The 26,741-nt window shown below is 45.2% G+C and overlaps 2 protein-coding genes across 3 annotated transcripts in view; both read left to right on the forward strand.

Annotated features, from left to right (window-relative positions):
• The window catches only part of ELOVL7 (ELOVL fatty acid elongase 7), a 48,839-nt gene extending 41,314 nt beyond the window's left edge, over positions 1–7,525 (forward strand). The window contains exons 7-8 of the mRNA XM_081213180.1: positions 4,042–4,178; positions 5,853–7,525. Of these exons, the coding sequence (XP_081069306.1) occupies positions 4,042–4,178; positions 5,853–6,062 (347 nt within the window). The 3' untranslated portion in view covers positions 6,063–7,525. The remainder of the gene's footprint in view (positions 1–4,041; positions 4,179–5,852) is intronic.
• A 1,452-nt stretch (positions 7,526–8,977) lies between these two features.
• Positions 8,978–26,741, forward strand: part of DEPDC1B (DEP domain containing 1B) — a 40,573-nt gene continuing 22,809 nt past the window's right edge. The window contains exons 1-6 of one of the 2 annotated variants that reach the window (XM_081212967.1): positions 8,978–9,107; positions 12,255–12,520; positions 20,007–20,142; positions 21,257–21,384; positions 22,170–22,300; positions 25,585–25,632. In XM_081212967.1, coding sequence (XP_081069093.1) covers positions 9,033–9,107; positions 12,255–12,520; positions 20,007–20,142; positions 21,257–21,384; positions 22,170–22,300; positions 25,585–25,632 — 784 coding nt within the window. In that variant the 5' untranslated portion in view covers positions 8,978–9,032. Of the gene's footprint in view, positions 9,108–12,044; positions 12,141–12,254; positions 12,521–20,006; positions 20,143–21,256; positions 21,385–22,169; positions 22,301–25,584; positions 25,633–26,741 lie in introns of those variants that run through there. The other variant, XM_081212966.1, reaches the window with a different exon arrangement.

The raw sequence follows: 26,741 nt of genomic DNA on the forward strand, positions 1-26,741 counted from the left end.
AATACACCAACACATCATCTAGAAAGGCAACGCAATTCTTGTAGAGCAAAGGGCCCAGCACGTGGTTCATAAAAGATTGAAAACACGCGGAGCCTGCTTGTAATCCAAATGGCATAACGAGGTATTCAAACGCCCCCAAAGGGGTAAACATGGTGGTTTTCCATTCATCCCCTTTCCTTATGCGTATCAGGTTGTACGCCCCCCTTAGATCCAGCTTTGTGAAAATCTTTCCCTTCCTCACCATGTTCAAAATATCATCAATTCTGGGCATAGGGAACGCCACCGGTTCAGTCACTGCATTCAGCCGCCTAAAATCACATACAAGTCTCGGCTTGTCCGCATTTTTTTTGTCCACAAAGAACACTGGGCTCCCCCCTGCTGCTTTGGACTCTCTGATGAAGCCTCTCTTCAGGTTCTTGTCAATGAACCCTCGCAACTCCTGCATTTCCCTGTCTGACATGGCATACACCTTGCCCACGGGAAGCTGTGCTCCAGGGAGTAAATTGATCTGACAATCAAAGGGTCTATGAGGTGGTAGTTGGTCAGCTTCCTTCTCACTGAACACGTCGCTGAGATCTACATACTGTGGTGGTACCTTCACCTTCCCCATTACTTCAGTCCCTGCTAGGGTGGCTTGGGCCCCTACTGAACCCTTCTCCCCTTTGCAGTGTTCTAGGCAATGTGCTGAACCAAAGGACACCACTCTTTGATGCCAGCCAACCAGCGGATCATGTAGAGCTAGCCAGCTCATTCCCAAAATAATGGGAGCGCCTCCCAGGGTGGCCACATTAAACGCTATCAGTTCTGTGTGCCTTGCCACCCTCATTATCATTGGGACAGTCTGCAAGCGGACTCCTCCTCCCAACAACTCCCTGCCATCAATCGTGGTCACCTGCAGGGGGTTGCTTAAAGGGATGGTCTGTATCTGGTGTTCAGCAGCAAACTCCTTGCTCATAAAATTGCAGGAGCTGCCTGAGTCCAATAGCGCCTTTATTTTTAGGGGGTGCCCATTCTGCAGCTCTAGCGACACTTCAATCACTAGAGCAGGTCGAGGAGCTTCTGGCACGGGCACTTTCACTGCTCTTTGGCCTGGCTGCAGTGCCCCAATTGTGGCAACCAGGCGTTGGCTTTTACCTGCTCCTCTCCCCCTTCTTCTCCCCCCTCAACAGCTCCCACCATCCCTTGCCATTCCTTCCTCTGGGGGCAGACTCTGGCAAAGTGGCCTGGCTGTTGGCAGAGATAGCATTTCCGGGGGCCCTTTCCCTCCTTCTTAGCTCCCTCGCTGGTTTTTGAAAATGCGCGCGCGCGCGCTGTTCCGATTTCCATCGGCTCTGCCGGCGGGAAAGCTGGCTCAGGAATGTCTGGAATGCGGAACTCCTTCCAACGTTCCCCTCTCCCTTCCCGCCTCTCCAAGGCTCTTGCCTCCTGCCGCGCTCCTATGGTCAGCGCAGATTTGGTCAGCTGATCCATAGACTCCGCCCTGGGGCTCCGTGCCAGCTCGTCTTTCACCCCCGAAGAAAGACCTTCTTCAAATAGCATTTGAACGGGTGCCGCCGATAAATCCCAACTCAGTCTGTGAATCAGCATGGTAAACTCAGTCCAATATTCACGGACAGATCGACTCCCCTGCTTACAAGCCATTAGCTGTCTGCGCACCACCCCTTCCTCAATATCGCTGGAAAACATGATATCCATTGCACGAAAGAACTTCATTGTGTCCTTTAGTATGTCATTGTGCGTTGCCATTAGGGGTCGAACCCAGTCTCTAGCCCCTTTCTCAAGATGCCCAATTACAAAAGCAACTCGCGATTCCTCATCAGGGAACTCATCGAACTGCACATTAAGGGCATATTGCATCTCTGTCCTAAAAGCATGGTAGTCCTTGGGGTCCCCCCCAAATTTCTGCACCAATCCTGGTACCTTTCTGGGGAATTGAGTGGCTCTCCCCTTCTTGTCTGCATCCTGAGCCCTTCTCTCCTCCAGCCTCGCCGTCTGCAGGGCCAGTTGAACCTCCAACGCTCGGTATCTATCTTCCAAGCTTGGACCAGCTCCAGCCCCTGCTCCTCCGGTTCCGGTTGGTTCGCTCATGATGCCTTCTCTTGCACAGGCAGCGTACAAAGACTGTCGGACTGCTGTGAGGGTTTGATTAGCTGCTTGTGCGTGAAAACGTGCTCCCTCAGAGTTTGTGTGCCCCCACAAACCTCCGTGTGTGACGGAGCTCCTCAGACATGTCTGCTCTAGTCACTAGTAGAGTCCGACAGTGGCTGCCTGCGGAAGCGTTTCCAGCAAAGAAGTTCCTTAACGGAAACGCGTCTCCTGGACTCACGGCGTGACAGTTTCCTGCGAGGTATGGGTCTCCCTATGTGAGACTCAGATACCTCCCCACTATTTTCGCTGGAAGCGTCCCTGAGCCCTCCCTCCTGCTCACATTCCCTCAGAGAATCACTCCTCCCCCTGCTGGTCCCTGCTTCAGCAGTTGAGTCTCTTTCATCCTGCCTGAGTCCCTCCACCACCTGATGCTCTGATGGCAGTTCCCTGACAGTATGGGAGAGTGAGTTAGGGAAATCTTAAAAATATGGCACAAGAATAGCTGGAAACGAATGCAAAGGAGCTTGGACCTATTCCAAGTGTGCATGTCAAGATTTCCAAAACTGGTTCAAGTTCTTATCTGAAGACAGTAATTTCAGGGTAACATAACTAAAACAAGTGAGGACCTGCAAAATCAAGCTCAGCATTTATTTTGCCTGAACAGGTGCTGATTAGCTGCAATTTAAATACCGTCCATAGGCTGAGGACAGAATTCCCAAATTAGGCCACCATCCTGTGTCTCAGTATTGCAGGGCAGGAGGCACACCCAGATTGATTGATTATGTTACTGCATGTGAAGATATGGATTGCAGTGTTGAACCTGGATTGGGATACTAGAGTTTAAATTGTCACCAAACTGCCTTCAGCCCTGAAGGTACACTCTTAAACCATCTTCCGAGACAGTCAACCACTTGCCAGCTCTCAACCTAGCCCAGGGGCAGCTATTTTGGTTCCCTCCTAAGGTTGCTGAACTCCCTTACTCCCATTAGCCCCAACCAGCAAGGATGATTGGTAGGGATGATAGGAATTGGAAGTCCAGCAGCTCTTGGAGGGCATCACAGTAGCTTACCTCTCAAGGTTATTTTGAGAACAGAGTGGGTGGAATGTATGCTGCCCTGAGCTCCTGGGAGGAAAGACGAGATATTAATGTCATAGGAAAATATATACAGTGGTGCCTCGCAAGACGAAATTAATCCGTTCCGCGAGTCTCTTCGTCTAGCGGTTTTTTCGTCTTGCAAAGCAACCCTATTAGCGGATTAGCGCTATTAGCGGTTTAGCGGCTATTAAAGGCTTAGCGGCTTAGCGGCTAAAAGGCTATTAGCGGCTTAGTGGCTTAGAAAAAGGGGGGGAAAGCGGGAAAAAATCGGAACACTCGCAAGATGTTTTCGTCTTGCAAAGCAAGCCCATAGGGAAATTCATCTTGCGAAGCAGCTCAAAAACGGAAAACCCTTTTGTCTAGCGGATTTTCCATCTTGCGAGGCATTCGTCTTGCGGGGCACCACTGCACACAGTATAAAGCATGAAAGTATGTGGACTTTCCATACATAGGTTTTGATTAGGTACAAGGATATTGCTGTTTCTACTGAAGTGCTAGAGGGGTCCAATGCCTGCTTTAATGTGTGCAGAAGGCTTTTAATAAGAGCTGTTGCTTCTCTATAGTTTCTCCACCCCAGGAAGATGTAGAGCCGGCATAGAGGCTCTGCAACAATAGAGTTGGCATATATGATGCAATCCATAGATACATTTACAGCCACTGCATGAAGCTTCTGCCTCACAGAATTATTTCTGTTAATGACAGCCATGCCATTATGGTTGCATACAAAGCGATCACAAGGTTACCAGAGACAGCCTCAAGTTTTGCTTTTCTTTGCCTCATATCTCTGATTTGTCCCAGATGATGTACTTTGGATTGGTAGTAGATTGTTTCAAGACTGGATTTTGTTCTACTCACAGGTGGCTTGGGAACATTCCATGGTATGTTGAACTGTGTTGTGCATGTGATCATGTACACCTACTATGGACTCTGTTGCTTGGGACCAGCTTACCACAAATACTTGTGGTGGAAGAAGCATCTGACGACTATACAACTGGTGAGTAACTTTCAGAACACATAGGGGAAAGCTAGATTATCTGTTAGAGGTAGGTTGACTTTAGGTAAAGGGACCCCTGACCATTAGCTCCAGTTGTGGATGATTCTGGGATTGCAGCGCTCATCTCGCTTTATTGGCCGAGGGAGCTGGTGTACAGCTTCCAGTTCATGTGGCCAGCATGACTAAGCCACTTCTGGCGAACCAGAGCAGTGCACGGAAACACTATTTACTTTCCCGCCAGAGCAGTACCTATTTATCTACTTGCACTTTGATGTGCTTTCGAACTGCTAGGTTGGCAGGAGCAGGGACCAAGCAACGGGAGCTCACTCCATCGCGGGGATTCGAACTGCCAATCTTCTGATCAGCAAGCCCTAGGCTCTGTGGTTCAACTCACAGATGCATATGTAAATGGCTGTGAGCTAGCTGAACTCATTTCGTGGCCTGTGCACCCTGTTTCCTGAACTGCTACCATTTAGCCTGACCTCTCAGAGAAGATTAAAAACTCTTTAACAATGGGGCTTTGGATGCAGCAGATCCAAAGAAACATCCAATTTGGGGGCTGCCAGTATGAAAACGGCAGACAGGAACTCGCCACTTCCCTAGCCAAAACTGAGGTCTCTGTCATGGTGAAAACCTTTCAACCATTAGGACTCTTCTCCACCAATAGAGGCCCTCAGAGAGGCACCCTAGCTCCTTCTCCTCAATTTATGGGATGGTGGTAACTGTAAGTAAAGCAAAGTACAGTGGTGCCTCGCAAGACGAAAAGAATCCGTTCTGTGATTCTCTTCGTCTAGCGGTTTTTTCGTCTTGCGAAGCAAGCCCATTGACGGATTAGCAGATTAGCGCTATTAGCGGCTTATCGGATCAGCTGATAAGTGGCTTAGCGGCTTAGAAAAAAGGGGGGAGGAAAAAAACCCGCAGGAACTCGCAAGACATTTTCGTCTTGCGAAGCAAGCCCATAGGAGATTTGTTTTGCGAAGCACCTCCAAAACGGAAAACTCTTTCGTCTAGCGGGTTTTCCGTCTTGCGAGGCACCACTGTAAAGTAGGTCCAGTAGCCTGCTTTGAGAGCTGAGCATCATAATACCCTCCCCTCCCCATCGACAAGGATGTAGAACTAGTTCCGCATAACTATCCTTACTTACCGTATTTTTCGCTCTATTGGACGCAGTTTTTCATCTCCAAAAATTGAGGGGAAATGTGTGTGCGTCCTGTAGAGCGAATGCAGGCTTGTGCCATAGCTGCGTGCAACCCCTCCGGCAGGGAGAGGCTGCACGGGGCTATGGCTTCTTTAGCCCTGCGCAGCGTCTCCCGGCAAGGAGAGGCTGCACGGGGCTAAAGGGGAAGCCAAAACAGCGAGCGGGATCCATCCCGCTCGCTGCCTTGCCTTCTTCCATAGCTGCGCGCAACCCCTCTGGCAGGGAGAGGTTGTGTGCAGCCTGTACGCTGCTCTTTGGGGCTGGGGGGGAAAAATATTTTTTCCCTTGATTTCCCCCCCTAAAAACTGGGTGCGCCCTATGGTCCGGTGCGCCCTATGGTGCGAAAAATACGGTACATTTGATGTTTTACAAAGAAAGTTTCCTCCTTCCTCTGCTGCAACTCCCCCCACCCCACCTCCACTGTGTGATTAAAACAAATACCTAATTATTTCCTATGTTTTTCCCCCCTGTTTTAGATCCAGTTCATTATGGTTACCATCCATATAGGACAAATCTACTTTATGGATCATTGCCCATACCAGTATCCAATCTTTATGTTCATCATCTGGCTCTATGGCACTTTGTTTTTAATTCTGTTCATGCACTTTTGGTACCATGCTTACACCAGAGGCAAAAGACCCCCCAAGACTTTACAAAACGGCATTGCCAGAGACAAAACTGAATGAAAGATTCTGCCACACAACATGATTGAATGTTTTGACTTGACAATCAAGATGCATAGGTGTACAGCACACACTTGTTTTATACGTGGGTTTCCAAAACGAAACAAAAAACCTTGTATTTTTACTATAAATTATTTGGGATATAATCTTTATGTGGGAGGGAGGGTTAATCTAATGATTAAGAAGAGGCACTGACCTGAAATTTTCAGCACCAATGTACATATTTTTAAAAAATGTATGAAATAAGTTAATACTGAGTTAATACTCTTGGAGATGCATATGAATATTCATTATGGAAATGAAGTGTGCCTGATAAGTATACAAAAGTACTTTGAACACTGACAAAGATACAATTGTTTTGGGCTGGTGTTGTAAATTACTAAGGTCTAAAGGCTACTCAATGAAATGGAATTCAGCTTATCAACTATAGACCTCATTGTCAAATACAGCTACTGTAAACATTAATGTATTTTATAAAACTGTACCATATGAAATACTATGACTATTTAGTCTTAAAAATGACTTTTGTAATTCTAAGGTGCCTTAGGGTATGAAGGAGGTATTGTTGGAAAGGTTGAACTGGTTGCAACGATAATCTCAAGCCTCTTGTTTGAGGGACAATGGTTGTTGCCTGTACCCTGAGCTTAAGCTTGATTTGAACCGAATCATATGTACTTGAGAATATCAATACCTATGGGTTGCATGTTTCAAGGAAAACTGAAGATGAAAAGAAACTTCCCTTGGATTCTGACCACTACTTAACTTGCAGTGAAAATAATTTGAAGTTTACTGAAACTTCCACATGAATGTATGTTAGAACTGGGCTGTAAAATGATACAATGCTTATATTTGTGTATGAAGGACTATGTACCTGCACATCTGGAGCTAGTGTGAACTCTAAGTCCCAAAATGTAAAACATCAAGTTAGTTCCTCTTTGGCAGGAGTGGCAATTCTGTGGTGCTACACCTGCTGCTAAAATCAGTCCCAGCCTCCGAGCCCAAGTGTCAGGGATGATGAACAACAGCTGGAGACCACACAGGTTGGCTACCTCTGTTTTGCAGACATGCATTTCTGCAGGTTGAGCTTCATGTTGCAAAAAAATAGATCCTATGAGAGCTCTGACCTCCACATCTTTTTGAAAGGCTAACCCTGTCTCCTTAGCAGTAGTTAGAACACATTCTTCACAGGCAAAAAGGGCCTCCCTAGGTTTTGTCCCTGGCATCTCCATTGAAGGAATCCTGTCAAGGGAAGGACTCCTGTATGAAATCCTAGAGTGCCAATCATTTTTTAAAAAAATTAATGAGTTTCTTACAAAAAAAAAAGAGGAAAAAGGGGCATACACACACATATAATATAAACATACATGTTTTGGTTTAAGGGGGGGAGTAAACAATGAATATTGTATTACATCCTCACCAACTTTCGCATTCCAAAATATAATAAAGATCACCCATCCTTCAACAAACTGTTTTAATATACAATTCATTTTCCGCTCTTTCAACATAGCTCAGTTTATACGTACAAGGGAAATTATTCCTTCCTCTCCATAGATTGAAATCAACATATTAACTTCTTTGGGCAGGATAGTAACCATTTCACTGTACACATCGTCTAAATTTAGAAACACAATGAAAGGGCTTTTGGGTTGGTTTCATAACCAGTTCTTTGATATTGTCTAAACCTTGATTCTAAAAGATTTAGATTCTTTCAAGTAATCTGCATGGGGTGCAACACACTCCAGCATATCTGTTATACATATGAAAACATAAACAGTACTTAAGTAGATGAGCCAAGTAATTTAGTTTCTGTGTAAGGCCCGAGACAAATTATAGAAACATTGTAGCGGCGCAAGGGTATTGCAAAGCTGTGTCTCCACTGCCGCTATCTAAAGATAAAGGTTAAGGTAAAGGACCCCTGGATGCTTAAGTCCAGTCGAAGCTTGCACCTAAAGATACTACGGAGCTGGAAGAGGTTGCAACATGGGAACTACAGTGATCGACAGTTGAATGAGAGGAAGATGCGTAAAACAAACCCGAATGGTTTGTTTTGAAAGGTTTTTGTGTGAAATTATGCATGGCTTTTTGCCCTCTTGGTAATAGAATAGGGGCCACCCGGTGGATCTGAATCCCGGGAGATGCATTACAGACGCACGGAATTCGCTGTCTACAAATTGTAGTGCCGGTGGTTTAAAAAAGGGCCTGGCAGGGAATGAGGCTTCCAGCGACTATTTCATGCCCATGATGAGAGGCCGTGCCATATGGCTCCGAATACCAATTTGCTGGGAATCGCAAGGAGGGGGCAGTGCTGTTTGCGCTCAGGCCCATAAGCATCGGGTTTAGTCAGTCAGGGTGCAAAAAACAACAGCCCCGCCGCAGGAATGGAACAGCGGCATAAGTGACCTTGGCTGCGCGGGCGGCGGAGGCACAATAACGTGACTTGCCCGCGGTGTAATGGAAAGAAGCGCGCGAGAGAGCCACCCCCGCCGCAGCTGCAGACCCTGGAATTCAGAAGCAGCTCCCGCGGCGCGGCGCTCTCTGGATCCGCTCCAGCAAAACATGCGCAGGGTCGCCTTCCGAGTTTCCAAGAATTCTCAATCAGGGCACGTTCTGCTTCTCTCAGCCCGCCCCCGCTGTTGCCAACCGGTAGTAAGGGAGAGAAAGCCCATTGGCCATCACCCGCCGCTATGCAAAACGAGCCCTTGACGTTTTTGAAGCACAGCCAATCAGTTCTTTGCGTTGTGGGGACGCCGAGAGAACGAGAGGTTATTTACATATATGCGTGTGCGTGTAGAAAAGAGAATGAGACTGAAGGGTTAAGACGCGCCCCTTAAAGTGCCACCCTCCAATCGGGTGCGTCCCGAGTAGCCACGTGATCTCAACACGGCCCAATCAGGATTCGCGCGTCTTTGATTCAAACTTTTTCCCTCGCGGGGGTTGCGTAGTGTGTCGGCCGGTCGCCGTGGAAACGGGCCGATGAGTACTCTTCTGTCGTGGCGGCCGATGGAGCCTCGACTGGTGGGGCCTGGCCCCTACCGCGCCACCCGGCTGGTAAGTGAACGGCGGCTCAGCGGAGGCCGCGCTTCTTTGCCCGGGGCTCCGGCTTCCCTTTGCTCCCGCGAGCGTGAGCGAGAAACGCACTTTGCACATGCTCAGGGGCGCATTCATCTTCATATTGCCGCTCCTCCAGGGCTGAGCCTATCTCACACGAATGCATCACTGGAAGTTTGGGGACAAGAGTAATGGGGCTACCAGGTAGCTAGAACTCTAGCCATCCCGTTCTTCGGCGACCAGTCCCCACAATGAACGTGGGGATTCAGGCGCGCTGTGCCACTTACGCAGGAGTTGCCCTTCTAGAAGGACCACAGAGGCAACTGGCAGCATTTCCTGTTTTCCAGCATTAATCTAGGAAGATGCTCTATGTCAGTCCATGTCAGACCTTCTGGGCCAGCAGTGCTGCTTTTGATTGTTAGTAGCTCTTCTGGGTCTCAGGTAGAAGGTCCTTCCTATCAATGACTAGGTGATCCTTAGCAGATGAAGCCAGAAGTTAAACCCAGAATCTCCTGCAAGCAAAGCACTGAACAATGGGTCCTCCAGTCTTTGTACATTTGAAGTTTCTCTTCTCCCAGACTTCTACTGATTTATGACTTTATTTATTAAATTTCCATACTGCCCTTTATCTGAAGATCTTAGGGCAGCATAAAAATATAAAATAAAAACACAAATACATAATAAGAACAAACCAAACCAATACCGCCTGTCCCAAACACATTTAAAAGGGCATAGAATATTAATCTGCCAAGGGCCTGTTTGAAGAGGAACCTTTTCACCTGGCACCTAAAGGCATAGAATGAAAGTGCCATGTGAACCTCCCTGAGGAGAGCATTCCAGAAACTTGCAGAAGCAGCTTTTTTTAGCCAACCTACTTGCCCCATTCAGAGATTGGTTCCAGGATACTGTACCACTATTTTTGAGTGGGATGTCATCACATACTGATAAATTCAGGTTGCACAATTTTCGTGATAAAGCAAGTGATGGAAAAATGTCGTGGAAACTCTGGGATAACACTTGCTTTGATGCAACCATTTAATTTCCCTGCAAACAAATCCCTGATGCATGCTCAATAAGCAGGTCATGCGGAAGTGCCAAAATTCTCCAGTTTATCTGCTGTTCCCCTGGGCCAGACCAGTGAAGCCTCAGTGGAAAAGACCCTCTTCTTTGCATGCCAGGATTTTGAAATCAAAAGCTGGCCTGTGGGCAAAGGTTCTCTTTGCTTTATTATGTCTCCATCACAACGGAGTTACATTCTCTGCATAACCATACCTTCCATCAAGGCAGTAGATGGTTGGCACAACACACTAAAGAGGTGACACAATTTTGCAGACTTCAGGAAAGAAGCACACAGCCACTTTCCCCCTGCTTGGTACGTTTTGCTGCTGTGCTGTGCTGAGCCAAGTCTTCTCTTGGCTACAGCTTGTGTTTAGTGGCTTGGTGCATTGTGCGAACCAGGCCGTGGTCTACACAGGTGAGTTTTATCTTCTGCCTCTACCACCACCAACCCTACACAAATTCAGTGTGGAGTACCTAAGTCGGTTGGATGGCACCTTGTACGCCTTCCAGCAATTCCTGCAGCCAAGCTGGTACCAAATGTATTGCTCTGCTTGAAGGTGTATTGAAAAATAGGACTTTCGAGCCATCTGGCACCAAAATGGCAACTAGTCATTCAGTTTTGGTGACTGTAATACTGTTTTAAGGAGCTTTTTGCCACCTAGATTACGTATATGAGTTTCTAACATTGCTGTCCACTACACACATACACATATCAGTGTATTTCACTTTGTTTCCCTTCTATCCCCCCACACCTTTATCTTCTGTTCTTTGGCGATCACTTGTAGCCGAGTAAGATTGTCTTCCATGAGCACGATCTTAACAGTAAGTCAGTAAGTGACTGTGGAGGCCAATTTTGGATCCACATGCCCTTCCACAGTGGGGACATAGGTTTCCAGGCGGGAGTTGATCATGGTGAGGGTTTGCCAATCGTGCCTTCCTCTTAGCTCGTTTCTCCCTTTCATCTTTGCTTTCAGCCTACTCAGATTAAAGAGCTTTCCATCTGTTCGATATATTATTTTTACTCTGGTGGGGAGTTTCCTTTGGAAAAAGTGTAGGGTCATGGCAATGAAAATGATAAATAGAGATGGGATGGGGTGCTAACACAACCTTGTTTAACACCTGATCCCACTGTGAATGGTTCACTTTGAGAGCCATTGTTATCTGTGATTGTTGCTGTCATATTATTGTGGAGGAGCTGAAGGATGTTCACAAATTTATCTGGGCAGCCAATTTTCAGAAGGGCACAGGGCATTACGATTTACAGTGTCAAAGGCCTTAGGTCAATAAACAGCCTTTACAGGGGCTGGTTTTGTTCTCTACATTTTTCTTGCAGCTGTGAAATCGTGTTGATTGTCCCCCTAGAAGGTCGAAAACCATATTGGGATTCAGGAAGGGTAGCCTCGGATATTGTTAGAAAACTGTTTGCTAAGATCCTTGCAAAAATTTTGCCGGCTGCCACTAATAAAAAGATGCCTTGATAGTTTCTGCAACCCGTTCTATCACCTTTTTATAACAGATGGATAATTTTGGTATCCCTAAAGTCTGCTAGGCTCTCCTCTCTCTCCCAGATTTTTTTGATGAGCTTGTGAAGTTGTTGTGTAAGTTCAGTTCCCCCTACTTTGAAGACTTTGGCAGGTATCCCATCAGGTCCACTGGCTTTGTTGTTTTTCATTTGGTTAATAACTACACAATTCTCCCAGATTTGGAGATACTACAATTACATTGTCTTGTCAGTGTCTGGATAATTAACAATCTCTTTGGAGGTTGTTCAGTTGTATCAGCTTGCAGAGTATTTTGCACCGAAGTATAATTGCTAGTTACTGCCTTTGGGGGTAATTTCTTGTAGTTTAAGGAGAAATCCCCCCCAAACCCTTAGCTTTGGGGTATAAGGAAATGACTTTTTTGGTATGTGGAGAAAAACTTGTAGGTCTGGGGGCAATACTTTTCCTGCTTTATGAAGCCCTCCACTTCCAAGTAAGTTTTCTTTACCTGCTTCCTTTGACCTTCCCTAGCACTGCCTATGTCTGAGCAAACAAGCACTAGTTTGGCTTTGGGTAAATCTTTTTGTATACTTTATTGTCTTCTCAGTGGAATGAGACTATTGAGCTCTTCCGAGGTGGGATGCCTTTACGGAAGCACCGCTGTCGCTTCAAAAGCTATGAGCGCTGCTTCACCGCTTCGGAGGCCGTTGACTGGCTACACAGACTGCTGCAGCACAATCAAAATTTCAGCCCAGAAGTGACTCGCACCCAAACAGTTCAGCTCCTCAAAAAGTTCCTGAGAAACCATGTTATCGAAGATATCAAAGGAAGATGGGGCAAAGAGGATTTTGAGGACAATAGTCACCTATATAGGTAAATAACTGGATACTATTGTTATTTGGGTTGAAATATGGAAGAGGGAGACAGACTTAACTGCAGGAGATTTGTAATCTACAGTCATACCTCGGGTTACAGACGCTTCAGGTTGCGTTTTTTTCAGGTTACGGGTGCTCCAAAACCCAGAAGTACCAGAACGGGTTACTTCCAGGTTTTGGAGGTCACGCATGCTCAGAAGACCAAATCGCAACCCGCGCGTGTGCAGATGCGCTGCTGCGGGTTGCGACGTGCACCCTGCACAGATCACATTTGCAACCCGAGCATCCATTGTATTGTGGTTTTGCAGCAGCTTCTTGCAACTTTTATCAAATTAAACTCTTGTTCTTTTTTTTTAAATTTGGTACACATTGTTCACACCTATATTTCAAGTTTGGAAACACATGTTTTCAAGCAGCAATACAAAAAAAGTATCCATGATAAATGCACAATTTCTGAAAAAAATTATGAAAACATCCCTGCTACCTTTACATTTCTAAATACAAAACTGACTGCCATATTGTTGCTTCTGTGTAGCAAGAGAAGTTCATTTTCAAAAAAGGTAAAATTCAGTCTTCAGGTGTGAATGGTATGAATGAGAGATAGCCCCCCTTTTTAATTTCTTAAGTAGTTTTTAGGTGATAAATGGAAGTATAGCAGAAAGGTATCATTACTATATATGTACTTTCTGGTGGGAAAGGTTCCAGTTTGTGCTGCCTGCTTTCTGTCAATCTTCCCACTCAGTGAATAAATTGGGATTCATGGAACTGATACTGGGTACAGCTTCTGGCTGCATATATGCTTGGTGGCAGCCCATGATGAATTCTTACCCTGAAATGCTTTTAAACCTGCCCTAGCTCAAGGCAGTAACTGGGGTTGGTGTTCAGATAACATTTGAAAGCTCAAAGGTTGCTATTTGTAGACTGCAAACATTAAGGCATTAAACACGCCTTCATAAAAAGGAAATGGGTAACAGGTCATGTAGCAAAGGCTTTTAAAACCTTAATCAAATGTTTGACTACACCCAAGGGTTATTTTTACATAAAAATGAAGCAATGTGCAGTATAAACAGCAAATATGGATTGTCCAAGAGTCTTTAATTAAACTGGTATGACCTATTAGTGTTGGATGAGATCCATTGATTAAGAGTACAGTGGTACCTCAGGTTACATACGCTTCAGGTTACAGACTCCGCTAACCCAGAAATAGTGCTTCAGGTTAAGAACTTTGCTTCAGGATGAGAACAGAAATTGTGCTTCAGCAGCGCGACGGCAGCAGGAGGCCCCATTAGCTAAAGTGGTGCTTCAGGTTAAGAACAGTTTCAGTTTAAGAACGGACCTCCAGAACGAATTAAGTACTTAACCCGAGGTACCACTGTACAGTTATTGGACCCACCAGTTACAATAAATTAGGAGTTTAAAATAATGTGATAATATCTTTGGTTACTGTAGGCAGGAGATTACACGTTTGTGTACCTTGGCAATGATTACTTTTTAGCATGAAGGAAATAATTGGGTAACATTAATATGACTTAGATGTTTCCTGTGTTTTGACATTTGCGATGCATCTTCTTAGCATTTTCTGAAACTTTTTGATAAGGGATTCAAAGAAGATTAATGCAGGCTGGAGTTCCTGCCTTATGACTCTTGCATGCCTGCAACTTGAGCCATGTTAAGAGTCACACGTGTTTATCCCCGTGTGCCGCCATCTTGCATTTTCCTCAACGAAGCAAAGTTCTCTTGTACAATGGTTAAGAATTGTGCAGCTGTAGTATATGTAGTACCTTGTCATGCATGGTAGACTAGTTACAGCCAGACTAGACTACTGTAATATGGTCTGTGTGGGGCTGCCATTGAAGATGACTGAGTGTGCATTTGGGCATGTGGAATATTGTGTTATGCCTTTCTATCCAATATACTGGCATATACCTACGGGACCGCCTCTCCTGGTATGCCCCACGGAAGACCTTAAGGTCCATAAATAGCAACACCCTAGAGGTCCCGGGCCCTAAGGAAGTTAGATTAGCCTCAACCAGAGCCAAGGCCTTTTCAACCCTGGCTCCGGCCTGGTGGAACACTCTGTCTCATGAGACCAGGGCCCTGCGGGACCTGATTTCTTTCCGCAGGGCTGATAAGACAGAGTTCTTCCGCCTGGCCTTTGGCTTAGAATCAGTTTGATTCCCTCCCCCTCTTTTTCCTTTCTCCTCCTGTAAAGAGGCTGCATCTTAATGTTTTAATGTTGCATTTTAATCTTGTTTTTTTAAATTGTATTTTAATCAACTTGTTTTTATTATTAGTTGTAAGCCGCCCTGAGCCCGGTCTTGGCTGGGGAGGGCGGGGTATAAATAAAATTTATTATTATTATGATGTCATTCTAAATTACATTCACACCAGTGGTCATGGTGTGGCTCAAGAATTTGTGTCATTGGACAATGTTGATACTTTCCACACACATGTGCTTCAATCCATCCTTGATTCCCCCATGTAAACAGCTAGAAAGTACTTTATACTCATACACCACACCAAATTTTGTCACTTTTCTCCTGTGATTTTCCAGGTTAAGGGGATTGCAAACAGATTTCTTTCCTGGAATAATAAAAAAAAAAAATGGGAATGGTTGCTAAACATGCACTATATACCATTAGTTTTCCGGAAGTGGTCTTTATGTTATGTGTAAACTCAAATATAGTACAGAAATTAATAGTTAGGGAAATGCTGGGGAAACAGAATAAACTGCTGTGTGAATACAGCCTGAGAAACCGAAGGTGGTATAGAATGCAACCGCTTGTCATTGGGGCTAGGCAGTCAGAGCTCATACTGGTTCTGTAATAGTTGCACCAGCTTATTTCCATTTGAAAGTACTGGTTTTAAGCTTTGAAGTCCTAAATGGTTTGGGGTGAGCATTATCCTACTAAAGTGCTATGTCCGAAACTACATTATACCAATTTTGTCCATTTAAACTCTTTGTTCTTTTGCAGTTCCTAGCTATCATTATTCTTGCTGCCATTAATAAGTAACCAATAAGTAAATGTTTCTATAATAATCCTTGGTTGTCTCCATTGAATATACCCAACAATGTTATTTCAGGATTCTTCTTTTATTTACGTTTTTCTTTGGTTTTATTGTAATACTGTGTGTTACAACATGAATGTTACAATATGAAACACACAGTATACAATAAAACAATATGTTTTATATGAAACAATTTATAATACTGAAACGAATAAATAAGTGTCCCTGTTCACTGGTCTACCTTTAAGACCAACTGGGTATTTGCATTTTTGCAATGCTGAACTTTAATCTTTTCAGATAGTGCCATAATGTAATTTTATAATTATACTGTTGTGTTCCCTTGGGTGTACCAGTCATTTTATTTATACAAATGATGTCGTAATAAGTTGCAAAATAATGGATTTTATTCCGTGGCGGCCGATCCCTGCTTGTTTATGCTGCAGCCGTGATGAAATAGGTTCACGGCGTTATGTAAGTGCCACACATATTAGCCCATTTAGCTTTGCATTGCCCAGTGCAATGCATTTGCATTGCATTGCCTGTGGCTCTCCATGGTCTCCGGCAGTGAGGCCTTTCTTGCTACCTGACCTTTTAAGTGCAGGTGAGAGGGGTTGAACCCAAGACCTCCTGCATACAAAGCACAACTGAGCAGTTATCCTTCCCCTAACTTTAGCGTACAGTTAGAAGTGTTGTAAAGCAGAACCTTCATTCAGTGCATCCAGGTCTCCTTCCAACACATGCCCTATGCAGGGTGCAGCAGGCTCTTCATGAAAGAAGAACAAACTAACTCCCTTCTGATTTCCTAGATTCCCTGACCCTTCTGAACCAACCTTTTCCCTCTCTAGGTTGAAGTCGGTTTCTGCTTTTTTCTTCCTCCCCCATCTTAAACGTGTGTCCCTCCCCACCGCCCCAAGTTCCCAGAATGTGTATCAAAGTAGTTTTAAAAAGCTAGAAGCTATTTTTTTAGGGAAGGAGTTACACAAAACCTCTCTTTGTCCAGTTAGTATTTATCAGTAGTGTTATCAAGCATGAAAAATTAAGGCTATAACTATTCTGTTTCAAACAAAATGGGAAAACCTTTTACAACCTGTGGGCTGAATTTCATTGTGGCCAGTCTTCCGGGGCCCATATTCCAGTGTTGGGCAGTTCCAGATTTAAAAGTGAGCAGGGTGCAACTTTTGGAGACCCATGGTTTGGGATGGTGACTGTCCATAGAGCCAAAAATATATTTTGCAGTATTTTTCTTGTACAGTGGTACCTCGGTTTTCAAACACCTCCATTGACGAACATTTCTGAACTTGAATGCCATAAACCTAGAAGTCAATGCTTCAGTTTTTGAACATGCCTTTGAAGTCAAACAGGAAGCTCAGCTTCTGTATTGAGTTTTCCATATTGAGTTTTTGGTTTTGGAACTCGAATGGCCTTCCGGAATGGATTATGTTCGAAAACTGAGGTACCACTGTATCCCTGTGGTGCTTTCTCCCATAATCTACATGATGCTGAGTAATCATCTTATCTTTTTATTCTGTGAACCGGTATGAAGGGAGGTATACGAATTTAATAAATAATAATTGTGTTTCCACTGTATTGTTTTTCTCTTTTATTGGACCGTCCTTCCTTCCTTCCTTCCTTCCTTCCTTCCTTCCTTCCTTCCTTCCTTCCTTCCTTCCATTTGTCTTCTTGGCATTTGTTCTACCTGCTTCTGTACCAGAAGATGAAACAAATTTATATTTTTATAGAATAATGTAAGGCAGGGCAAAGGTAACAATGGGTGGATCAAAATATGTGACTCAAACTTTTGTACAGTTGGCTACATTCCAGCCATGCAGAAATCCAGAGGCTTTTGCACACACACGCCTCTCTCTCCATCTTCCATCAAGGCTCAAGCAAGAAGCATTATCATAGTTCAGCATCACATTCCAGACTGGCAAAACCACTCAAGGAGGATGTAGAATAGAGCAGTGACAAAGCATGGTTCTCAACTAGTTTCCCTTCTTTAAAAAAATGTAAAGGAACTTTCAGATTTCAGCAATGCTTGGTGTTAATTGTTCAGCAGTTTGGTATTATTTTGCCAGGTTTTTTTATTAAGAATTTTGTATGGCTGAGTATGGTAGAGTGAATTAACTTGCCAGAGATCAATGCAGTAAACTAAAGCTGTAGTTTTGGAGGTCTATATCTTATCTACCAAAGCATGTTCTTCTTCTTAACTTCCAGGACAATGGATATATTTGGACAGTGGCGTAGCGTGGGGGGTGCAGGGGGGGCCAGCCGCACCGGGCGCAACATCTGAGGGGGCGCACTCGCCGCCTCCGGAGTCTCCGAAGAGCCTCGGGCGCAGGCTGTAGCAAGAAGCCGAAGCTGAAGAGCCCGCTGAGCGCCGCGCCCAGGCAGAGCGCGCCGGGAGGCACCACCGCCAGGGCCCGGCGGCAGCCGCAGCACCTCGCCACCATTCCGCCGCCAGACTTGCTCACACAGGCACGGCCGCCCGCCACCGATGCTGCTGCCTCTGGCGGCGGACACGTGGAGAGAAACAGCGGCAGCCGAGCGGGAGACTCTCCCTTTCTCACTGCAACGCTCCGGGGAGGGGGTGAGGGAGAGAGTCAGGTGGAAACGCGCGCGCGCCCCCCAAGCCGCATCTTCGTGGGGGTTGGGGGGCGAAGCCGCCGGGTATTTGCGCCCCAAATTGGGGCGACCGCAAAAAGCCACCCTTCCAGCAGCAAGCTTCAAGGTCAAAGGCTCCCTTCGAGGAAGCTGCGATCCTCTTTCCAATTAAGTCCCCCCCCACCCCAGCTCAGTTCAGTGGGAGGTGGATTTCCCGGGTCTCTTGTCCCTTAGAGGGCGCCTCTCATCATCCCGCCATTCTGAGAGCAGGGAGGGCGCCTCTCAGGAGACTTTCCCCCGCATTTGCTTTCCCGCTCAGGAAAGCGCGCGCGGCCCTGGCTGGATCTGCAACTCTTCTGGTGAGTGAGGTTTAAACCAGAGGCAGGCGCTCCTTCTTGGACGGATGCCTGGAAGAAAAAGACCCCACGGTCTCTTCCTTTCCTTCCCCTGCAGAGACCAGCCACGTACCTCAGCCGAGGCCGCCTTGCTTCTCAAAAGAGCCGATCTACTACAGTTCGTGGCTGCATGGGAGAGCGCTGCTTTCCTTGCAAAAGGCCCCCAGGTTGAGTCGCCGGCACCTCCAGCTATGAGAGGATGGGAGCAGTGGCGTAGCGTGGGGGGTGCAGGGGGGGTCGGCCGCACCTGGCGCAACATCTGGGGGTTAGGGTTAGGGGGCGCAAATTACTTGCCTTGCCCCGGGTGCTGACAACCCACGCTACGCCACTGTATTTGGAGCACCATCTGGTGGACAATTGCAGTTTCTCTCCCCTCCCCCCCCCCCCGCACCTAGTAATTATGGCAGGTGGGAGTTTAGTTGCTTTTACTTTTGCAGTCTTTATTGTTAAATTGCTTTGGGATGTTTTATGGCGAGTGATTTATAAATGAATTAAATAGCATAGGAACACATAGGGGAAGCTTATTTACACAGCAATCAATGATGCCTAAAGCCTTAATCTAAGCTTTGTTATTTTCAGAATAATGGCTTGGGTCAGTTGCCCTTTCTTTTTTTCACAGACAGAGAAAAGAGAGCAGAAGTTATCAACTGGGTCTGTGGTTTGACTTGATTTAGGGTCAAAGGATAACACTCCAGCTGATGAGCTGTACTAGTTCTGAGCTCCTGTATAATTCTAAAAGCAACTTAATGAGAGAAACTGCTCCCTAGAAGAACATACTAGCTCCTGGCTTTTCACCCATCCACTTTCCTCATGTGGGCATTTCCCCTTGGCTCCATCTACACTATAGATTTAAAGCAGTATCATACCATTTTAAACAGTCATGCCTTTCCCCAAAGAATCCTGCAAACTGTGGTTTGTTAAGGGTGCTGATGTTGTGAGGCGCTTATTGCTTTTACAGAGCTACAATTCCCAGAGTGGTTTAACAATCAACCCTCTACCCAGGAAATTCTGGAAACTGTAGTTCTGTGAGGGGAACAGGGGTCTCCTAAGAGCTCTCAGTATGCTTAGCAAACTACACTCCCCAGGATTATTTGGGGGAAACCAGGACTGTTTAAAGCGGTATGATACTGCTTTAAATCTATAGTGTAGATGGGGCCCATTACTTTTTTCATTAACTGGCCCAGCTCTGGAAAGGGTCCATGTTGATGGAGCAATAGAATATTATTCTGCTGTTTCCACCTACAAAGTCAATGCATGATATGAAAGAGTTCCAGCCTTTCCTTTTGCACATTGATGACTTCGTTGGATTCATCCCAGAATCAGCTTCTAGGTCAAGAAGGCCAGTGTGTAAACATTTCACACGTGCCTCAAACAATTAGATTACAACCAGAAGATGTGAGTCCTCTCTCTCTCCCTGCCCCTCACAATGTTCACAAGCTGGACTCAGTTGTGACTTTAACGTTTTGCTTTTCATTTTAGATTTCCTCCTTTCTCGCCACTCAAACCATATCCCAAACGATCCCCGTACCGAAAGGAAGTTGTCAAATTCCCAAACTGGAATGATTTTGAAAGGGATACTTTCCAACAACAGATCCCGGGGAAGCCCCTCATGTTGGTAAGATTTCCATCTGTACGAATATTATTTTGATGTGGAAGATGCTAACTACAAGCTCTTGTTCACTGACATATCTGTGAAGGCATCCTTTGGTTCCTCCCAAGGGGCGAGCAACAGAGGAGCCAATCAGGCTCTGTGGAGAAGTGTTGCTACACCCAGTCCAGTCCCTGACACCTTTTGGAGCTGACTTCCACTTGGGTGTGGACCAGAGAATCCTGGGCTGTGGCTTTGGTATTGCCATCACCAACTTTCCCTTCCTCCCTCTGGGTAGAGAACATAATTGCTATGGACTATGATTAGACAATAGTTGTAGGGGCTGGAAAGGAGTCCTACTCACGACATGTGGTGTGGTATGGATTTTGCCTTCCCTACAGCAATTAAGAGCTTATGGTTAATCTTACTATTTATTATTTATTGAATGTATACACTGCCCTATACCCAGAGGTCAGGGCGGTTCACAAGAGAGATCAACAGAAAAACAACAATGTATATAATGAAAATAAAAACAGCAACCCAATAACAACACCCCCCCCCCAAAAAAAAGAGAGCTGCATTTTATAAGGGCATAGGATGTCAATCAGATCAACCAAAGGCTTGGTTAAAAAGGAACATTTTTGCCTAGCACCTAAAGGTGTATAATGAAGGCACCAGACAAACTTCCCTGGGGAGAGCATTCCACGGATGGGGAGCCACTGCAGAGAAGGCCCTCTGGACCTCTCAAGGAGGAGGCACACGAAGGAGGGCCTCAGAAGATGATCTCAGGGTCCGGGTAGGTTCATATGGGAAGAGGTGGTCCTTGAGATTTAAGGCTTTATAGGTCAAAGCCTATAACCTTTGAATTGGGTCTGGAAACCAGTTGGTAGCCAGTGCAGTCAGACCAGTATCGGTGTAATATACTCAAACTGTCTTGCTCCGGTGAGCAACCTGGCCGCTGAATTCTGCACTAGCATGTAGGACACATTATCTTCTCTGCACTGTTGCTTAGAAATGTACTGAAGAATTGACAATTATTTGCAACTAACATCTCTGGATCGGTGTAGGATTAGGGTCCTTATTAAGGGAAATAATTATTATATACAATACTAAAACTTGTTATCTTTCTCGTCTCTTGTAGAATTCTGAAATGTGGTTCAAACGTCACAGTATTGCAATTGGAGAAGTACCAACGTGCAAACTCATACATCGCCGACAATTAACAGAGTCAAATCTGGAAGATATATGGAGGTCCATGACTCTATCGCAGTAAGTAGATTGCACGAACCTTTCTCTGTCAACCTAAGCTGAGAGTAAGTAGCAGAAAGCAATAGGCTGTGCTTTGCATGCATGCATGCATGCATGCATAAATAAATATTCCAACTTGCCACTAAGAAAAGTCAGTAATTCAGTAATCCATAAACTGAAATTCTTTTGCCTTTTTTCAGCTGGCTTGTTGACTCAAGCCCCTGAACTGCAATGCCCAGCTTTTTAAAAATAATAATAATACAGTGGTACCTCGGGTTAAATACTTAATTCGTTCTGGAGGTCCGTTCTTAACCTGAAACTGTTCTAGAGATACCACTGTTTACTATAGAATATTGCTGGAATGCGGTGCGTGATTCCTTTAGTTATTTTGGTTAGTTATTTTAGTTATTTTGGGGTTGTTTCATTCTCTAGAGCAGGTGGGGAAACTAGCATGTGGACACTCTCACTGGTTTTTCCCAACTGGGGGGAGGTTGGCATTTATAAAATGCACTTTGATGGGTAAGAACGGGTTTTTCATTATGACATGCAACCTCAGCATTATAGTCACATGTATCTAAAATATACGGGCGCTGTAAAGTGTTCGTTTTAAACCAGAATGTTGCTTTTTCTATTGGAATTGCGAGCTTCAAGGCGGCTTGTGCTGTCTATTAAAAAATACTGCATCTGCTGAACTTTTTGTATTCCAGTAAAAGTACTTCATTGTGATGTGCGGTGCTTCTACAACTAACTGTGCTACTAGTCTGATAAACCTGTTTGTTTCCCTACCTCCCACCCTCTTATTGCAGCTTGCAAAAGACTTTAGGCTTGGATTCTCTGAATGACATGCTGGACATTAAACTTGTGAATCCAAAGCATATAATTCAGAATGTGTATAATGTTAACAAGCAGGGGGTTGTCATCCTAGAAGATAAATCAAGTAAGTAGAGTAATTTGTTTAGTTTGTTACAGCTTTTCTAGGATTTGTGCTTGATAATATGGTAATTCAGCGGGGAGAGGGGAGGAACATTCTGTAGCTGAATCATAAAGATAGACATTTCTCCCCAGAAGAAGAAAATTACTATATACCATCAAAGAGTATATTGGGGAGTGTCATGTTATTTACATTTATTTAGTTGTTTGTAGGGCTTCTCAAGTTTGGACTATGGTATATTTTTGAATGATTTCTGATAAGTTATCCACGAATACAACTTCATGTCCTTTCCATAAGACATTCTGAACCAGTAAGAGCATTAGGTGGTAATTGTACACTATTTTTATGGAGGTAAACAAATCCATAATTAAAAGACAGGCTGTTCTTTATTATCATCTAAGTAGATAAGTGGGACGTGGGTGGTGTTGTGGTCTAAACCACAGAGCCTAGGGCTTGTTGATCAGAAGGTCGGTGGTTAAATTCCCGCAATGGGGTGAGCTCCCATTGCTCAATCCCTGCTCCTGCCAACTTAGCAGTTCGAAAGCATGTCAAAGTGCAAGTAGATAAATAGGTACCGCTCCGGCAGGAAGGTAAACGGTGTTTCCGTGCGCTGCTCTGGTTCACCAGAAGTGGCTTAGTCATGCTGGCCACATGACCCGGAAGCTGTACGCCGGCTCCCTCAACCAATAAAGCAAGATGAGCACCACAACCCCAGAGTCATCCGCAACTGGACCTAACGGTCAGGGGTCCCTTTACCTTTAAGTAGATAAGCAGAAGTGTTAAAGTTTCATGACTCAACATCACCTTACTGAGTAATTTCCTTTTATGTGATGCCAACCTGTTTGAGGCTAATTACACAACCAACAAACATGGTCAAAATAACAAAATTCCTTCCAGTAGCACCTTAAAGACCAACTAAGTTAGTTCTTGGTATGAGCTTTCGTGTGCATGCACACTTCTTCAGATACACTGAAACAGAAGTTGCCAGATCCTTCTATATAGTGAGAAGGTGGGGAGGGGTATTACTCAGAAGGGTGGTGGGAATGGGAGATTGGCAGATAGTTGAGATGAGCCTGTTGATGACTCTTAACAGGCTCATACGAAAGCTCATACCAAGAACTAACTTAGTTGGTCTTTAAGGTGCTACTGGAAGGAATTTTTTTATTTTGACTATGGCAGACCAACACGGCTACCTATCTGCAAAACAAACATGGTGCAATTGTTTCTTATTAAGGCTGGCTTCCCCACATGACACACCCTTTGTATGGACATAATCTGTGGGCACGTAATCTGAAGGCAGCATGAGTTTTGTTTTTCTGCAGTTACATCTGTTTAGATGGCTCCCTGTCGCTCCACAAAATTAAATACTTCCCTGTTTCCAATCTTGACGCATTTGTGCACATAGGTCTTTGTTGCACTATGGTGATTCTGCAGCGTATTGTTGCGGAATTCCTTCCTGCGGGAAGCCGTGGTGGCCAGCATCTTGGATGGCCTTAAAAAAAGAGGATTAGACAACTTCACAGAGGATAAGGCTGTCAATGGCTAATCTGCCTCCATGGTCAGAGATAGCAAAGCTTCTGAATACCAGTTGCTGAAGATGCCAGGAGGGAAGAGGGCTCTCGTTCTCAGGTCCTGTTGTGGGTTTCCCACGGGCATCTGGTTGGCCACTGTGAGAACAGGATGCTAGACTACATGAGCCAACCTAGGTGATCCTGTGCTGCTGAAGCATTTTGCTGCTATTATTGGGGGCTGCTTAACAGAGCGTAATCCACTGCAAATGCTTTTATGATAATATATTATTATTTACTTTTAAATTTTATTATTATTGTTATTAACACACATGTCCTTATGCATGTAAAAATGGAGGTCAATTGGAAACCTTTATTGTACAGCAAGTGACTAACCTGTTATAATAATAATAATAATAATAATAATAATAATAATAATAATAATAATAATAATTTATACCCCGCCCTCCCCAGCCAAGGCCAGGCTCAGGGCGGCCAACAAGCAACAATAAAAACAAGCTGAATGAATACAACTTAAAAACAAGATTAAAATACAACAGTAAAATATTGAAACAGTAAAATATTAAAATGCAGCCTCAGCACAGGAGGAGAAAGAAAAAAGAAAGAGGGGGAGGGAATCAAATTGGCTCCAAGCCAAAGGCCAGGTGGAACAACTGTGTCTTACAGGCCCTGGGGAAAGAAATCAGATCCTGCAGGGCCCTGGTCTTATGAGACAGAGCGTTCCACCAGGCCGCAGCCAGTGTTGAGAAAGCCCTGGCTCTGGTTGAAGCTAATTAATTTCCTTAGGGCCCGGGACCTCTAGGATGTTGCTACTTATGGACCTTAAGGTCTTCCGTGGGGCATACCGGGAGAGGCGGTCTCGTAGGTACAAGGGTCCTAATAGCACTTGTTCTGCAAAGGTGTTGGGTTGGATCCAATGGCAGTCCTATTCAGAGTAGGCCAATTGAAGTTAATGGACATGACTAACTTGGGTTCAATGGGTCTAAGTAGGACATAGTTGTTTCCACCTGTGCCATATGTGAAGTGGTTCTTGGGATGGAAATGAGCAGCTGCCGCCAATACAAACTGTCCAAAGATATAGAGCAGGGTTTTCCAAACTTGGGTCTCCAGTAGTTTTTTTGGACTACAATTCCTATCATCCCTGACCACTGGCTTCTGCTAGCTAGGGGTCACGAGAGTTGTAGTCCAAAACCAGCCAGAGACCCAAGTTTGGGAAACCCTGACAAAGAGTGACTATGTCTGTCCTCAGAGATACATGCCTTTCTTTTTTATGGCTCAAGACTGAGGTGGAGACTGTATTGTGTACTTCTCTGATGGAAATCGCTGTCCTAATCACCATCATCACTACTATTTACCTGCCCTTTCCCCGAAGTTCCCAGGGCGGGTTACATCAATTAAAGCACAGTGTTGAAAACCTTTTAAAACAACTTGCAATCACAGAAAGAAGGCGGGTCCTGAAAATATACACCCCAGTTTTCAAAAGCCAGGGTAAACAGAAGAGTCTGCAGGCTTTGTTGAATGATGTATAACAAAGATTCCAGATTCACCCCTGTTGGGAGGAAGTTCCAAAACCTGGGTTGCCATAGAGAAAGCCTTCTGGCAGTCTACCACCCTGGAGTTGATTGGGATGACTCTATGGCTGTTGATGAGCTCCTGGATGAGGCTTTCCTGTAGCTTGTAAATCCATTCCTCTGCTTCATAAAAGTCAGTGTTGATCTATTTAACGATTTTTGAAAATTTTCACATCTCTATTCACTGCAGAGGAGCTGCCTCACTGGGTTCTATCAGCAATGAAGTGTCTGGCAAGTTGTAAGTATCAGTTTGATTTCAGTGTGAATAGGGAAACTCCTCCCCCTTTTCTGTTTTAAGAAAGCCACTTTGACAAGGGCAAATAAGAAGAAGAAGAAGAAGAAGAGTTTGGATTTGATATCCCGCCTTTCACTCCCCTTCAGGAGTCTCAAAGCGGCTAACATTCTCCTTTCCCTTCCTCCCCCACAACAAACACTCTGTGAGGTGAGTGGGGCTGAGAGACTTCAGAGAAGTGTGACTAGCCCAGGGTCACCCAGCAGCTGCATGTGGAGGAGCGGAGACGCGAACCCGGTTCACCAGATTACGAGACTACTGCTCTTAACCACTACACCACTCTGGCTTCATTCATCATTACGAGCCGCAGTGTGAGGCTGTCTGTTTGTCACAGGCTAGTTGGACGTAGAGGAATAGTGGGAGGAACCAATCTGTGGAACCACCAGGGGAAGAAGGCTCAGAGCCCAGGGAGTGGTAGTAGGACACCAATGAGTGGTCAGAGGGAGAAAAAGGAGAAGACTGGGAAGAGGACATGTTGGAAGCTGAAGGCAACAGGGCTTAGGGAGCAGGGAAAGTGTAGCAGAGAGAAGTCGAGAATCAGAGGCGGAATCTGAAGCAGAGAGGCCAAGAGATGAGTCGGGTTGGTGAAGGATCACTGCTGTGACAAGCTCCCCTTCCGGCATCCCAGGACCAGAAGAAGTATGAAGAGGGAGGAGCAGAGACAGGCATAGTCTCAGATTGCTTGGGAAGACCCTGGGAGAGGGGGAGGCTAAGGCAACTGTGGGAAGGCAGAAACCTTCATTCTTAGCAACTGCTTCATGTGGGCAAGACATGCTGGAGAAGAGCTGCTATGCTCATTTGGCCTGGCACTCCTGTGCAGATCCTGTTTTTGCTAATAGAGAGTTAACTCCAACTTGCTCGGTCAATAAGGCTTCATTCATCATTACACTCTGCACAGTGTTGTTCTTTCCCTGTTTGCTCAGTAAGGACAGAAGTCCAAGCTCACATGGGCGGAACTTAGTTCATAGTAGAGTATCCCATTCGTACTACCTTTGCTGCTTGACTTCAAATTTTGTATTACTGGGGAGCCCTAGGAACTGCCCAGTGGATCAAGA

This window comes from Podarcis bocagei (assembly GCF_964188305.1).
Source record: "Podarcis bocagei genome assembly, chromosome: 11".
Taxonomy (NCBI): domain Eukaryota; kingdom Metazoa; phylum Chordata; class Lepidosauria; order Squamata; family Lacertidae; genus Podarcis; species Podarcis bocagei.